This window comes from Athene cunicularia (genome assembly GCF_003259725.1).
Source record: "Athene cunicularia isolate RWA chromosome 1 unlocalized genomic scaffold, athCun1 chr1_part1, whole genome shotgun sequence".
NCBI lineage: Eukaryota > Metazoa > Chordata > Aves > Strigiformes > Strigidae > Athene > Athene cunicularia.
In genome coordinates this window covers 26368351-26385533 of record NW_020799091.1, presented here as the reverse complement: position 1 = coordinate 26385533, position 17183 = coordinate 26368351, and the positions used below count along the sequence as shown (strand labels likewise).

At 39.3% G+C, this 17183-nt stretch overlaps 1 protein-coding gene across 1 annotated transcript in view; it reads right to left on the bottom strand.

The window, feature by feature from the left end:
- The window catches only part of FREM2 (FRAS1 related extracellular matrix protein 2), a 190645-nt gene that overhangs the window by 35906 nt on the left and 137556 nt on the right, over positions 1–17183 (bottom strand). Inside the window, exons 9-11 of the mRNA XM_026863362.1 lie at positions 5451–5600; positions 3310–3519; positions 2816–3013 (exon numbers count right to left, since the gene is read on the bottom strand). Coding sequence (XP_026719163.1) covers positions 2816–3013; positions 3310–3519; positions 5451–5600 — 558 coding nt within the window. The remainder of the gene's footprint in view (positions 1–2815; positions 3014–3309; positions 3520–5450; positions 5601–17183) is intronic.

Sequence of the window (17183 nt, the reverse complement as noted above, 5' to 3'; positions counted from 1 at the left end):
TTCTATAGGCATTTAGGTGAAATCTCATGATCGCTTACCCTTGTTCTTGTGGGAGACTATAACTTCCCAGACATCTGCTGGAAAACAACACAGCAGAGAGGGACCAGTCCCAGAGATTCCTGGAATGTGTGGCAGATAACTTCCTGACACAGCTGGTGAGAGAACCGACCAGAGAAGGTGCCCTGCTGGACCTGCTTCTTGTGAATAGAGAAGGACTGGTGGATGATGTGGTGGTTGGAGGGCAACTAGGGCACAGAGACCATGAAATAACAGAGTTCTCTATTCTTAGAGAGGCCAGGAGAGGGGGAAGCAGAACTGACATCCTGGACTTCCAAAGGGCTGACTTTATCTTATTTGGGCATCTTGACAGGATCCCTTGGGAGACAATCTTGAAGGGTATAGGGGCCCAGGAAGGCTGGGCGCTCTTTAAGAAGGAAGTGTTAATGGCTCAGGAGCAGGCTGTCCCCAGGTGCTGTAAGAGAAGCTGGAAACAGAGACCACCCTGGCTAAACAGGGAGCTTTGGCTGCAACTCAAGGAGAAAAGGAAAGTTTACAGCTTTTGGAAGAAGGGGCTAGCCACTCACAATGATTAGAAAGATGCTGTGAGGCTATGCAGGGCAGAAATCAGGAGGTCTAAAGCCCAGCTGGAAATTAATCTGGCTTCAACCATCAAGGACAACAAAAAATGTTTCTATAAGTATGTGAGCAGCAAAGAAAAGACCAGAGAGAGCCTCCATCCCCTGCTAGATGCAGAAGGAAACATGGTAACTAGTGATGAGGAAAAGGCTGAGGTCCTTAATGCCTTTTTGGCTCAGTCTTTAATATCAAGACTAGTTGTATTGAGGGAATTCAGCCTTCTCAGCCAGAAGACAGAGACTGGGAGAACGACCCCTTGCATTCCAGGAGGAGACAGTCAGTGACCTGCTGCATCACACAGACACACACAAGTCTATGGGACCGGATGGATACACCCGAGGGTGCTGAAGGAGCTGGCTGGGGTGCTCGCCAAGCTGCTTTCCATCATTCACCAGCAGTCCTGGCTGACCAGGGAGGTCCCGACAGATTGGAAATTGGCCAATGTGACACCCATATATAAGAAGGGTTGGAAGGATGATCCGGGAAATTACAGGACTGTCAGCTTGATGTTGGTGCCTGGGAAGCTGATGGAGCAGCTCATCCTGAGTACCATCACACAACACATGAGGGACAACCAGATGCTCAGGCCCAGTCAGCATGGGTTTATGACAGGCAGGTCCTGCCTGACAAACCTGATCTCCTTCTACAACAGGGCGACCTGCTTATTGGATGAGGGAAAGGCTGTGGATGTTGTTTACCTTGACTCTAGTAAGGTCTTTGACACCGTTTCCCACAGCATTCTCCTCGCAAAACTGATTGCTTACGGCTTGGATGGGCACACACTTCAATGGGTGAAAAACTGTCTGGATGGCCGGGCCCAAAGAGTTGTGGCAAACAGAGTTCAATCCCGCTGGCGGCTGGTCATGAGTGGTGTCCCCCAGGGCTCGGTTTTGGGGCCGCTCCTGTTTAACATCTTTATTGATGATCCATACGAGGGGATAGAGTGCACCCTCAGTCAGTTTGCAGATGACCCCAAGTTGGGTGGGAGTGTTGATCTGCTCGAGGGTAGGGAGGCTCTGCAGAGAGACCTGGACAGGCTGGAGCCATGGGCTGAGGACAACCGGAGGAGTTTCCATAAGGTCAAATGCTGAGGGCTGCCCTTGGGCCACAACAACCCCCAGCAGCGCTACAGGCTTGGGGAGGAGTGGCTGGAGAGCTGCCAGCCAGAGAGGGTCCTGGGGGGGTTGATTGACAGCCTGCTGAACAGGAGCCAGCAGTGTGCCCAGGTGGCCAAGGCCAATGGAATCCTGGCTTGTGTCAGCACTAGCGTGGCCAGCAGGGACAGGGAAAGGATCTTACCCCTGTCCTCGGCACTGGTGAGGCCGCCCCTCGATTCCTGTGTTCAGTTTTGGGCCCCTCACTACAAAAAGGACATTGAATGACTCGAGCGTGTCCAGAGAAGGGCAACGGAGCTGGTGCAGGGTCTGGAGCACAGGTCATACGAGGAGTGGCTGAGGGAACTGGGGTTGTTTAGTCTGGAGAAGAGGAGGCTGAGGGGAGACCTCATCGCCCTCTACAGCTCCCTGAAAGGAGGGTGCAGAGATGGGGATAAGCCTCTTTAACAAATTAACAAGTGATAGGACAAGAGGGAATGGCCTCAAGTTGCACCAGGAAAGGTTTAGACTGGATATGAGGAAGCATTTCTTTCCAGAAGGGGTTGTTGGGCGTTGGAATGGCCTGCTCAGGGCAGTGGTGGTGTCTCCATAACTGGAGGTGTTTAAGAGTCGGGTTGACATAGCGCTGAGGGATATGGTGTAGTTGGGAACTGTCAATGTTAGGTTAATGGTTGGACTGGATGATCTTCTTTTCCAACCTAGACGATTCCGTGATTCTGTGAAGTGTCCTTTCTGATAGCAGGTCTGTACTTCTATTATTGTGTTATGCTGAAACTGCTTTTGCTATCAAAAAGATTCTGGCACTGAGTCTGAACCTATATGAAGATATGTCCCTTTGGTTCCTACTGATTATTCATCTAGGTCAGAAGTGAAGTGAAAAGAGCAACATAATTTATGTGCACTCTCTCCATTGCGTATGGAAAAAGCTTGGTTTTCCAGAGTGGTCTTTTTTTGCCACTACTTTATGAGAAGACACAATTAAAACAAAACAAAACAAACAAACAAAATAAAGCAAAACAAAACATGGTAGACTAAAGGCTTCTAAAATAAGATCAAGAGCTTACCAGGAAGGAAAGTGATGATGGAACTGTCAGTATTAGGACGTTCTTCAAAGTCCATCATTACCTGAGCCGAACCTTGCCTCGTATAGCATCTCACAGTGGATGTGTATTGGATATCCCCACTCCTATATATCACTGCAGAAATCTGTCCATCATTTTCATTGCCTGAGTATACAGATTCTTTAAACTGCATCTTAGGCACTGGGAAAAAAAAAAACAAAACAAAACAACAAACCAACAAACATAAAAAGCATGTGTAAAGTATAATAGCAAAAGTTATCATATCTTCTCTCCACTATTTCAAATTTAGTTATGCTACATCAAACCAGATGTAAAACATAAGCAGCCAGACAGAAAATGACTTAACACATCATCTGTAGCTGAAATGTGTAGATTCACTGGCTTTGGTGGGATTCAAAAGGACAAGTGATATTTGTGTATTGTAGTCACCCATCTCCTGCATAAATGTGAAAAAGTAAAAAAAAGTTATTACTCACAATCAGATACTGAGTCATTAATGAAGATGGTGGCCTTGCTGGGTTCTCCAAGGGCAGCATTTATGGGCATCCTTAGCACAAGCTCAAACTTCTCAGTTCCTTCTAACACTGGCTGTCCAAGGTCATCCAGAATTACCACACGGAATGTCTGCATATTGACTCCAGGGGAAAAATCCAAATTACGACTGATGCCCACATAATCTACTCCAGCTACCAATGGAAAAAAATAATTAATAAATAGCATTACATGTAATGAAAAATAATAAAAAAAAAAGTAACTACGCAGTTAATTGTAGATACACCTTTTTTTTTTTTTTTTTTTTAATATAATGTTGAATTTTGCCAAATTCTGGCAGTCATGTAAAGCAAAAATATCTTTTGACCATTTAAGCTGGACTGTACAATAAAACAAGTCAATACTATGATACTTTATGTTTACTGATTCAAGTCACAAATTGGGGCTGATTCTGTTCTGTTGTAAACCAACAGTTATTCTACTAAAACTAATAAAGTTTGTTTTAAGTGAGAAATGAAAGCAAGCAAAAAGCTTTGAGAGATACTCTGGAGATGAAGCAAAGTCTTTGGAAAGAAATTTCATATTATTCTGTAACAAAGATGGAAGTTCTGAGGCTAATGTAAAAAGGGAAGGAGAAAATACCAGTGGGCTGACTGTAAGGAAGAACTGCTGTTCAAAGGTGTTGTGTAAAACAGAATGAATGAAACCCAAAAGAATCAAATTCTGCTCAGACCATGTCAGGTGAGGTCTGGCACCTTAATGTTAAAGACAGATTGATTTGGGTTTGGCTTGCTTTTATATTTTGTTTTGTTTTAAGCAAGGCAAGACAATCTGTAACAAACCAATGAGAAGAAAGCAAACAAAACAAGATACTAAAACACGACACTCTATCTCAGAACCAAAGCATTAAAGGCATCTAGGACTTGAGTCAACAACTGAGTTTTAATGTTCATTTTTAGGGATAATGAGCAGCAGAACTGTTGAAACAAACCTCTGGGAGAAACAGTTTCACTGAAATTGAAATAAGGTTTGGAATTCTGTGACTTTGACAAAATTAGCAAGATTAAAGGCCCATCAGATGGGCAGTTGCCTAGTGTCCCTGATGCTCTACCTCAGAGCTAAGCCACTAAACCAGGACTGGCAGCTCAGCACAGCAGATCTATTGCTTCACTGTGTAAGACCAAAACCAGGTTCTTGGCTTTACAGGCAGCCAGCCATGTCAGAGCTTTCAGGCTGTGATCAACAGACTAGAGAACACAAGAACTTTGCCATTCCCAGTTTTGAATTCCAGAGATCCTGGCACAATGAATTAAGATTCTCACTGTAAGGATTAAGGATTTTTTTTTTCCCCCAGAAATAAAATTACTTAAATATTCAGCATGAGATAAAGACATCAGATCATATAAAGCAAGTTCAGAAATGAAGTAATAATTTTCTTCACAGGCTTCATAATTTTCTTTTTAATGATAAATATTCTATTTATCTTATATATTATGTATGATAGGATATATATAGGATGTTTAGATATTCCTGAAATAACAGTAAAGTTTTACACAATTTTGCCTAACTGAAAATTAGCTGAAAGATAAACTCTGCTGTCCAATTACGCTCAGGATAAGCATCTATGTAAGATAATTTTTATGCCGTCTGTGCATGAATGTCTTAGTTTTAAACCCTGTGGTCTGTGGAAAAAAAAAAAAAAAAAGGAAGAGTACACTAACACTTGATTCTTCAGACAGAGGTTCTGTCAAAGCATCACTGAATCACACAGCTGTAGCAATCCTCTAGCTGAATGGGATAGTAGGTAATTTCTCATTGCCTACAGTAAAAGTGAGACGAGCAAACTCTGCACTGCCCAGAGTATGCTTTGAGGCAGTTATTGACTCCCTTTCTTGGGACAGTATTTTATATGAGGATTTGAGGGCATTTCTCTTAGTGCTGTACTTCACAGTTGCTCCTACTCCTGTTTCAAGGGAAATTCTGTAACTACTTAATTCGTTCTAAGAAGAAAGATCTGCTAAGAGACATACATTTTGTCTTATGTAGTTGAATCTATATCAAGACCAAACGTACTAGCCTTTGTTGTTAAGATGTATTATGACTCTAGAGCAAAACAGTAACTTACCCTCTGCAGTTCCTGGTTCAGATTTGCGAGACCTCACTGTTACAGAGGCAGCTTTAGACAGATCAGTTCCAGTCCTCCACACACGTACCTCAATATAGCCAGCACTCTCATCAACACAGTATTCATCATTTCCAAAGTAGAATGCTGGTTCTGGTGAAAGAGAAATAATGCCCATAAATGTTTCTTTACCTTATGTTGAAGGTAGCAAGAGAGCATAAAATCCACATTGGACAACGGAGAGCACTTCACTCTTCTCAGTAAGTGAAATAAAGCATTTTTTTTAATGTTTAGAATTTTTCTAGGTATTTTTGGCTTCTTTTCAAGTATTGGTTTGCCTGTTTTGGGATAGCTATTGTTATATCAGCACTGTTCTCTTTTTGTTGCCTCCTACATTTTCAACTTTTTGTGTCAGCAGGTATGAATCTGTGTGCAAAACCAAATGTGTTATCTCATTAAACTTATTTGAGCTGAGTCCTGTGCACAAGCCAGAAAATTCCTGGCATTTTTCACTTTGGTACAAACAGATAAAGGTGAATATAGATAATGAAACCTTAACCTGAATGTTCTCACAGATTCCTGTTGCTAAAAGCAGACTGGAACATGATCTATAACTGGAGCTGCTTTTGGAAATGTTTTCCAGCTAACCAAAGGGGCAAATACTTAATTTTAGTTCCCCCGCATGTAGCATTTAAAACAAAATCAATCTTATTTCATGTAAACTGGAATGTGAATAGTCTTTTATCTTAATATTTAAGTTCCACAGTTTATAAGAAAGAAGAACAAAAAGCAAAGGAGGTTAAGCGTTATCCCACTTAATAGACATATTGTTTATTCTCATTTTTTCCTCCCTTTTTCAGTTTTTCTAGCCACAGCAGTTTCACAAAATAGAAAGGCTTAAAAACATAGCCCAGCTTCATCCTGGATGTATACCAGTTCCCCATTTCTACCCCTTCCATTCCTGTTTCAAACATGTAAGAGTAAGCATGCACAGCCAGTGCCCAAGTTTTCCCACTGCACAGAAGAAATACCTACCTTCCCCAAAGGTTGGGATGTAATCTGAAGACCTACACAAATTCTCTTTGCATTTTATCACATCTTTTTTTTATGTTGCCTAGTAAGAATTTATTGTAGTCATGAGGTTACAATATCACAAATGTGCTTGAAAATACCATACAGCATATGGCCAACTTGAATTACATTAACAAAGATCATAGCAATTAATCAGTGGCAGTATGAATACTTCCCCATCATCAACCATAGAAAGAAATAAAAAATTTGAAGGAAATGACTGGAAAAGTTTATGGTTCTACAGAGCTATGCCTAGCATACAGAAAACATTCAACTTACCCAAAGGAGGAGAGATAATGCTTTTTAATTGTAAGTGGAAGTTGAGTCTATCATTCCATGATTCAGACAAGTTTTCTTAAGATTATGTGTATGTTGCAAAACCTATGACTTTTGTTACAATAGAACAAATGTTTTGGAATTGCAGAACTTGCTTTGGACTACAACTGAGCTCAATAAAGCCAAATATTGTGAGGACATTCTATTTTGAAGGTTTTGGAGAGGCTTGTAGGATAACCAGACAAAATATCTATGCTTTTCCAAAGTACCTGAGGATAATCTGACTGACTACACAGTGTATAGCAACAATCTCCTCTGTGGTAGATTGCTTATTTATTTTTATAGAAAAATGGACAACATAAAATAGGAATTAAATTAAAAATAGTCAGAAGTAACATAAAGTAAATAATAAGTTATTACTAAGCCAAAACTTCATCTGAGAAGGCAGCAATTAATAAGTATTTTGGAATTGCAGTCAAGAATTAAATTGGAAGTTTTGGAGAAAAGAATTTTCTCTTTTGCTTTCAAGATTTTTCCTGTATTTTACAACTTATTAAGAATGAAGCAAACAAACAACCCCCCTTACTATTCCACATTAGTGAAACAAATGCAGCTGCCTCTCTACTTATATGCTAAAACTAAAGTCATGGGTTGTAACAAATTGATGGAACTGAATTATTTACTGAAAAACAGTGAAGATACATAGACCTTCTTGAGCATTCCAAGGTCATCAAGCTTTGCAGGATGAAAGACAAACTTGGCAAAGGTCTAACTTTGATAGATGAAAAGGCTTTCAGTTCCAATTTAATTTTTTTTATTCAACATTATGTGTATTTAAATGTGTGTGCGTTTGTGCACAGACAGACACACATCAATCTTACATTATTTGCCTATAGGGACTGGGTTATCAGTAGTTGCACTTATATTTGTGACTGTGAAGCTCTTATCTGAAACATTTTTAATAGGTAAAGACATATACTATCTAAACATTTTTGTATAACTACTATTAACTTTGATGAGATTTCTATTTACAGGGATACTGCAGAACTGGATATTAGATACATACAATGCTCTAACATTCTCAAGATGGACAAAGACTTATCCAGCCTCTAGAGGATAAAAATACAGAATGCCTACTAAGATCAAATGGTTATGAATGTGCCAACTGCCATTAAAGGCAGTTAAAAATATTATCAAATCTAATACATGTGATTTCTTAAACAAGTATTTTTAAAGTTTAGCACACTTTCACCAAACTAATCTCATTCTTACAATCCTGTTCTTGCTATATTAAGGTCTACGTAGTTCCGGAATTAGATCTGGACGCGGCTGCACCTCATTTTAAGAACTTCAGTGAGAGGTACTCGCATTCACAGCCTGCTTGTCTCAGTCTGCAAAGACAAAGAGAGGCCCTCCAGGAGGTTTCCCAGCATAAGCATACAGCGGAGGTGGAATGGCTCACTCACTGCAGTGAGAAAAAACAGATCTGGAAGCATTCCCTTCTATTCACTGACTACTCAGGGAACTTAGGTGATCTGGCTTAAACTAGGTGGAAGATATAAAATAAAATACTGTTCCTTTCTTATACTGTTATCCTAATGCTTGCTTTAGTGCTGCTGAAGAAGAATCCTCATACAGTTTGTTCCTGTAGTCACAGCCAAACATAAAAATGCCTAAACCCTCACTTAGCTTGCCTTGTATTCCAGAGTGAGTTTTTCACACTTTTTGAGGCATGTATCTTCAATAAAAGACACATTCTGCATGGTTACCCATCCTAGGAAACAAATCCTTACAAATGTTTTGTAAATTCATTTCCTGTAAGCTGTGTTAGTAGCTCCCCAGGGGAAGTAGCAAAGCCAAGCTACTAACAGGGAAAGCATTGTATTTCTCAGGTCATGGCTGGAAAACACTGCTCAATAACTGCAGGCTCACTTACAGCACATCTTTAATCTAGTAATCACTCTGAAGAGAGACCGCTGCAAATTTAATGGTTCCTTTTACAGAACTAAGAGGAAGGGTTTTTTTTGTTCAGACACACAGATTTCCCTGGCATGAAGTTACAATAATCAGAGGAGAAAGGTTAGGAGCTTTAGTCCCAGGTTTCTTGGCAAGAAATGAAACCTTTGTCTTGCCTTTGTACTTACACAGTCATGAGCATATATCAGCTACAGCACTAGTCAGTCATCAATCAGGAAAACACACTTCTCATGCTGTTAGAAGTAGTTCTGTCTTTGAACATATATCAGAAAATCGATGTGATAGCACAGAAATATTTATTTCCAAGGTGGCTTTTGTTTTTAAAATGATATCCTTACAATATGCTTTAGAGGGACACGGCAAAAGATTAGGTTGGTTGTAAGGTATGTAAGGGTGCTACAATCAATTTGGGCTGACAGTGCAAATAGTACGAAAGGCAAGATAGTTAGGACAAACACAAAAGAACAGACTCTTCTGTACTGACACCTTGATAAACCTTATTACTAAAGTGATTTTCAGTGATATATGTTTCCAGTGAGAGAGAGATATATACATATATATTCTCAGGAGGCGAGAAATAATAGAAGAAAACAGACCTGCCACTCCAACATATTTAGATACAGGAATTAGGAGAAGCAGTCATTACAACTGAACTCATGGTTGATCTTTTCTAGTGGTGTTAAATCATTTATTGCTAAAAGCTTTTGCCTTCATTCTTTCCATGCACAGTACAAACAAGGCTATGATGTGAACACTGAGTTGCCAGAGCTACCAGAGCTAGAATGTGGTAATGGGGAAGGTGCAAAACAATGCTTTGTAAGCCTACTAGCCTGTTCTGGGACAGTCTAGACATGTTAATGCAATGCTGAGTCCAAAGTAATGAGCCCTGATGGTTGATACAGCTAATTAGCTTGGACAAATGACAGATAACATGGCCAGATTTCCTCTGGAGCTATTCTGGCTCACACCCAGACAAGGTATATATCCCTACACAGTCCTTACTTGCAGTTCTTTATCACAGCTAGCATTAAATGACTGAGCTGCTGAGTCTGTAACACAAGAGACTCCACCCTTCTGAATGTGAAGTGGGTGAGTTGTAGGTAGACCGGTTAAGAACAAGATTTCCATTAAATTTGAGAAGGAATGGGAGTTGTAGGTAGACCGGTTAAGAACAAGATTTCCATTTAAATTTGAGAAGGAATGGGCATTTACTGCTTAATAGCAGTAAAAGTCAACTTCTGTAATCTCTCCCATATATGCATGTTAAAAGCTCAGAAAAACTGTCCATTACAAAAAGATTATACTGTGATACTATAAAAGAGAACTTTAACATATGAAACTAGGTAACACCATTCTACAGCTATTTACACATACTTTAAACTATGCAAGCAACTGAGCTGGCATTTATCACAATGAATTTAATTTGCCAAGTCATTTATTTTTGCTGAATAATATAGAAACAGGTGTCAAGATTACAGTCAGAGCTCGGTTCTGGAGCAGGTATCAATTCTGCAAATGCCAATAGCTTTTTATTTGATGTGGTGAAAACAGGTTACTTTTCAAATTCATGGGTTGTAATCTTAACAGCTTTCATCTTAACACTGTTGTGATAGCTTTTCCAATCAAAAAGTAAATTCACCTCACAATCAAAATTACTGTTTGCAGCCAAACTGCCACACACATTGTCTCAGGCAAATAATGTCTGCATTTCTACTTGCCTCAACAGCCCATTTCTGTCTAGCAACTTACAATGATTTTTTAAAGGATACTGCAAACGTTTTAACAGGTAAAAGGACAGACCCAAATTAATTCAACCTTTACCAAACCCAGTTCTATTTTGTAAGAAAAACACACATTTTTTTAAAATCTACAAAGGCAATGCCATACATTGACTGGACTAGTTCATCACTGAATTACCCTCATTTTAAGCAACTTATGCTCATAATTTCAGTAGAGCAACAAACACAGTGTGAACTGAGATCAATAACTTCTACAAACAACATTATATATGATTCACTTTAATTTATGATACCTACTAATTCAGTATACACCTTTACATTTCAAGTCATTCTTTATGTTAAAATGCATCCATGCTTCAGTTTCTCTATACACAGTACCATCACAAGCAGCACCAGCCTAGCAGGCTTGGAATCCACATCTAACCTCTCTGCTACATGTGTAAGTACAACTCAAATGTGAGCAAAGTAGCAGAGTAAAGGGAGCAGACTAGAGCCCTAGCTGCAAGACAGAACAGCAGTAAGATGGCTACAGTGATACCCCATCTCCGGTCAGCTACTCCTTCCTTCTTGTCAGTCACATCCCTGCTGCCAGGACAACCTGCAGCATACTTTGCAGCCTGAAGAACTGAACTAATGGTGATTTTGCTTAACGTCAGGTTGCAATTTATAATGGTTCAGTAATATATGCCTGAACCACAGAGAGTAAAGACATCTGAATGTATGAAGCCATGATGTAGCTCAACTCATTCAAGATGTGTGTCTTTAAAATGAAGATTATTTTACCAACAATTAATTAACTACAAGATGGTAACAAACAGTCTTAAATTGTCTCCCAGCTATAACTGGCATTTTCAGGAGACAGGTTAATGTGTGAGGTTGACTATTATGTGACCTTCTCTTGAAAGCAATTTACCTTTGTTGGTTTGCTGAAAAACATCATTACCTTTCCAAAATACCAAATTCATATGTATGTGAACTAACATATACATGAAAAGATTTATCTGTAGTATTGTTATGATCCACACACACCCCCTCAGGATGTAACCTACAGACCCTGATATCACTGGAACTATCACTGGTGACAGAGGAGCTTTTCCTATGTTCAGAGTCTGAGGACAGGGCCAAAAGATTTTTCCTGTTACATCAAGATTCAGTCACCTGCCCAACCTATTCCATAATCCACATAATTGGCTCATATACCAATGTAAATAAAAATATAAAGACTAATAGCTGAAGATACAAACACTTTGGAATTTGGGGACACACCCAAACACGATGGTATTGCCTGCAGCAACCATCTGACTTTCACATTCCTTTTTCCTACTGGCTAGACCTCCCACAGAGCATGAAATCAACTCAGAATCTTCTACGTGTTCTATTTTTTTAAAAAGAATAGATTATTTTTATGTAAGAGGCCCAGGAAATGGCATCAGTAACATAGTCTCAATGAATTGATGAAACAGAGGCAGGCAGATAAATGGGAAGACTTGGCAGTAGTATTTAAATATACCACACACAAGGTACCTCACAAGGAGGCCAAGTATATAGGAGCTCACAGGCAGTGATTCATACATGAGATAACAAATGAGGACTCCTACAAACAGAATTGGTAGGAGAAGCTGAGCAGCATTTTAGAAATCAGGCTACATAAAGATATAGCATTTAGCCATTTCTAAATATGTTTTTCACATTTTAATTGAGTATTTATTTTACCACTGGGCCTTGCAGAAAAAGCTGTCTGTAGAAAGGGTCTGAGTGTAGTAAGTATGTTTGCAAAACTAAAGATTTTCTGAGAAGAATGTTTTCAGTTTTTCTCTTCCAAATTGTATTACTCACACATACACTCATATCAAGAAACACAACCACAAAATTGCATTAGCTTACTTTATGAATGCTTTTTCTATACTATCTTGTAACATAAATTATGACCCTGATCTTTAAGATTTTAAAGCCCAAAGTGATAGTGATGACAAATGTTTTCTCCCCAGTTGAGATTTCCACTGGTTGGCGAGTAGTATTAGTAGGTTTTTGAATGATAAAAAAGCATTTTGTTGTTTGGTAATGGAGCTGATAGGAAGATGGCGAGGAAACTGTGGAGTCTCAATAGCAAAGACAGAAATTCTGGACCTTCATAAAAGCAACCAAACACATGCTGAAAATGGGTGAGTTCCTTATACAATAAAAGCCATTAAACTTTGAGAAAAATGTATTCAAAAAGCCAAAATAAATCCAAATGTGCATTTTCTGAGACTAATTTTTACAGAATCACAGAATGGTTTGGGTCAGAAATGACCTTTAAAGATCATCTAGTCCAACCCCCCTGCCATGCACAGGTTACACAAAACTCCATCCAACCTGACCTTGAACACGTCCAATGATGGGCCATCCACAGCTTCCCTGGGCAACCTGTACCAGTGTCTCATCACTCTCACCCTAAAAATTTCTTCCTTACATCCAATCTAAATCTATGCTCTTTCAGTTTAAAACCATTGCCCCTTGTCTTGTCACTGTAGGCCCTGGTAAAAAGTCTCTCTCTGCCTTGCTTATAAGCTTCCTTTATATATTGAAAGGCTGCAGTAAGGTGTTTCTGGAGCCTTCTCTTCTCTGGGCTGAACAGCCTTATCTCTCTCAGACCTTCTTCATAGGAAAGGCGTTCTAGCCCTCTGATCATTTTGGGGCCCTCCTCTGGACCCACTCTAACAGATCTATGTCTTTCTTGTGCTGAGAACCCTAAAGCTGGATGCAGTACTCCAGGTGGGGTCTTATAATAGCAGCGTAGAGGGGGAGAATCCCCTCCCTTGACCCCAGGACACGGTTGGCTTTCTGGGATGTGAGTGCACACTGCTGGCTCAATGCCCAGTTTTTCATTGACCAGTATCCTCAAGTCCTTCTGTGCAGGGAAGGATATGATTCATGCCCTAGTCTGTATTGATATTGAGGATTGCCCCCAGTCAGGTACAGAACCTTGCACTTGGCCTTGCTGAACTTCATGAGGTTTTCATAGGCCCACTCTGCAAGTCTGACAAGGCCCCTCTGGATGTCATCCCTTCCCTCCAGCCTGTCAACTCTACCACCCAAGTTGGTGTAATCTGCAAACTTGCTGAGGGCACACTAAATCTCACTGTCTATATTTTTGATGAAGATATTAAATAGTATTGGTCCCAGTATGGATTCTTGAGGAACACCATTCATTAGTGGTGTCTGTTTGGACATTGAAACATTAAGTGTAATTCTTTGGATGTGGTGACCCAGCTAATTTATTGCCCAGCTAATGGTCTTTCCATCAAACCTGTATCTCTCCAATTTAGAGGTAAGAATGTTGGGAGGGCTATGTCAAAGGCCTGGAAGAAGTCTAGGTAGATGAAATCTGTAGCACTTTCTTTGTTCACTGATGCAGTCACTCCATCACAGAAGGCCACTAAATTAATGAGACATGATTTACCTTTGGTGAAGCCATGTTGACTGTCTCTAATCATTTCCCTGTCTTTCGTGTGTTTCTACATATCTTCAGAAGGATCTATTCCATGATCTTAACAGCCACAGAGGTGAAGCTGTTAAATTAATTTAACCAAATGAATTACAAAACTGAATCTTATCAAAGCAAAAAACGTGTTAGGTTTCATTGAATAATAAATGAAGAAGGAGGGGGGCACTATTATTATTATTATAAATATCATTACTACAAATGGTGCATGGAAGAGGAATAGCACAATGAAAAATACTTTTCCAGGTGGCTGTTGGTAACACCACCATTTCATTAAACTTATTCTAGATTTAACAGAACGTATCGATTTTCTACAGTTCATGTAATTTCCTACCTTCTACTTATCAACCATCTTATGTGCTTTGAGTACAAAACTGAAAAGTTGTTTTAGATATTTCAATACTCTCCTAGAATACTATAGTTCACATAGAAATGTAATAATGCATATGTAAGCTAACCATTTAATGATATGCAGTAGTGAAGTCTTACAGCTATGCTGCTCCACCAGCTGAGTTCTCTGTTGCAAAGGAGCCATCCGAAACAGATGTGACAAAGTACTGACTGGAGGTCATGCTCAGTCCTCCTTTCCTATCAAATGAGACGAGATTATAAGGTTGGACTACATACCTAGGTATTAAGCAGCTAAGTGAAAATGACATTAAACCAACAGCTGTAGTTGCAAATGCACACATATAATAAACTGTCAAGCAACAGATAATGTTAGAAAAGCATAAATGCTTTTCTAAAGCATAAACGTGCCTGGTAGACTCTATAGAATGTCCTACTGTAAAATATGACAATTTATTTCTGTGGTAGACAGCAAAAAGGGACCTTCCAAAATCTTTAAGGTTATCATAATAAATTGAACATTTTTCACTCTGTTGAAATGGTGATAATAAGAAACCATAAGTAAAGAAAACTGGGAGTATAACATGTCATAAATTGGCTGTCTTCCACTTTTTCCCTTGATTAGTTGCCAATCTGGCCACATGCCACAGACTGGGGAAAGGGGAGGGGTCACATAGAGATTTTACCTAATGAGAGGACAAAAGAAGTTAAAAGCTGCACAGAAGTGCCAGAGGCATCAGACCCACAGGCATTGTAAAAACAGAAAGGGGAGAAAGTGCTCAAAGATGGTTGTACAGAGGACAAATAACAACTAGTTCATTATCTTAGTCATCTCCAGAGAACAGTGAAGGATACTTGGCCAAATCATGACTCCAGTCCATATAATGTTGGGCATGCTCTGTCTATAGTGTTCAGGTTGTAACTAAAATTGAAGAAATAGAATAGCAGATATTAACTACCAAGATCAACCAACGACCCATTCAGTTTAAGGTTATGGCACACCTGTTGTCAAAAAGGAAATGACATTTGATTGCTTGCCTCAGAGGTCAGTGGAAATAGGGAGATTCCAGATAGCCTTGTGAGAGAAGGATGTCTCTCTCACAAACTGTGTTACTATTATTTTTAATAATAATTATCATCAGCTGGAAATTTGTCTCAGTATACACACTGAAAGTTAGTTGATACTGTGAGCCTAGTGGGACATTGCAAAGCATATATTTATAAATGCATTGTTGCAGTGGTGACTTTCTGCCTCTTTTCAGGCTACTGGTAGTAAAATTACTACTCCAAGCAATTTGGACAAGTGCTAGTGAATACTGATTTCCAGAGCATGATCTAAGGATTTCCAAAGTTTAAATAACTGTAGGGGAAGTGACAGCCTGTGTTTTAAAGAAATCTACATAAGACTAAACAATTAATCTGTTCTGTATGACCTTTCACATTGGCTTTCTGTATTATCATACCATCATCCTCCACCATCCTCATTATCTCATACATACTCAGCTGTAAAATATTCCCAGATAGTGCTGTCCTCTATCATGTGGATAATAGGAGTGACTGATTCTGCTGAGTAGGTATAAAGAAAATGGTAAGCAAACCTCCAACATAAACCTGAGTCCTTTGCTTTCCCGGCCTTGATACAGCAATATCAAGAAGTCTGAACAGCTGCTTGCCCATCTAATGTGAATGAAGTGGAACAAATGTATTTAATGTACTTCCTGCTGTGAACAGCATGAGGCTTCAACAATTCCACTAAGGCAAGATGTCTGTTTGTCAGCCTGGATATAAGGCTGTATGCTCTCATGGCAACATTAAGTACAGTAGCACAGAATTAAAATCACATGGGAAGACAGCCACTGACAAAAAAAAAAATTGAAGCAAATAAAATAATTGTAAGCATTCTCCTCTTAACTGCAAATTTCTTGATCTGCATTCATCACACCACTTCTCTTCTGATTTCCAAATGTGATTACAAACCAAGAATCTAAAATTTGTCCACAACACAAAACAAAGTAAAAAGGAATCTGAATCAGGAGCCTGGCAATCAAAATACCTGACTATGAGAGAGCAGCACTTTGACTGCAAGCCTTGTTATAAGGATTAAAGCATTTTGTATCATCAGACTAGTTGTACACAACACAGCAATACTGTTAGTCTTGGAACCAAATTACAGGTTCCTCATTCCCAGATGAATACCAACAAAAGAGTTGGATATAATTTTTTCTATATATATGTGAAATTATTTCAGAGCCACAGCTTCAGTTGGAAAACAGAGATTGCTTCCAGGCTGATCTATTTTAGTTGCTAAATGTTTGGGGATTAAGGCATTTCCACAGAAGACTGGGGTCAGAGGGTTTTCAGGGTTTGAGACTAAACTCCAGGACTCCTCTCTCCAAGGGGAATGAAAAGTACACATTAACCTTATCTTCCTTTTCCAAGATGCATAATATTGATCTATTATGTAAACTGCCTCCTCCAAATGAGCTTTATGCTGAACTCTGTGCTCTCCATGCAGTACAGGTATGTCCTGAGCCAATCAATTGACCTCAAATTCTTCAGGGATTTCTGTTCATCCCCAGATCGTTGAGATGTATGAAGACAAGTAGTTCAGCCCACCAATTTTGGCTAGATTTAGTAACACAAGTTCACATTTGTATGGAAAATGGTACTCAAGATTTTATCTTGAATATCTAAATACCTACTAAAACACTTCAGCATTAATTTCTTCACCCCAGAAGTGGATGATTTTTATACGACTTTCCCCTGAATGCTTTTCTTCCAGTGGTTCATGGTTAGTAAGGATCACTCTGACTCAAACAGATCAATGTTTTTATTTTTTAG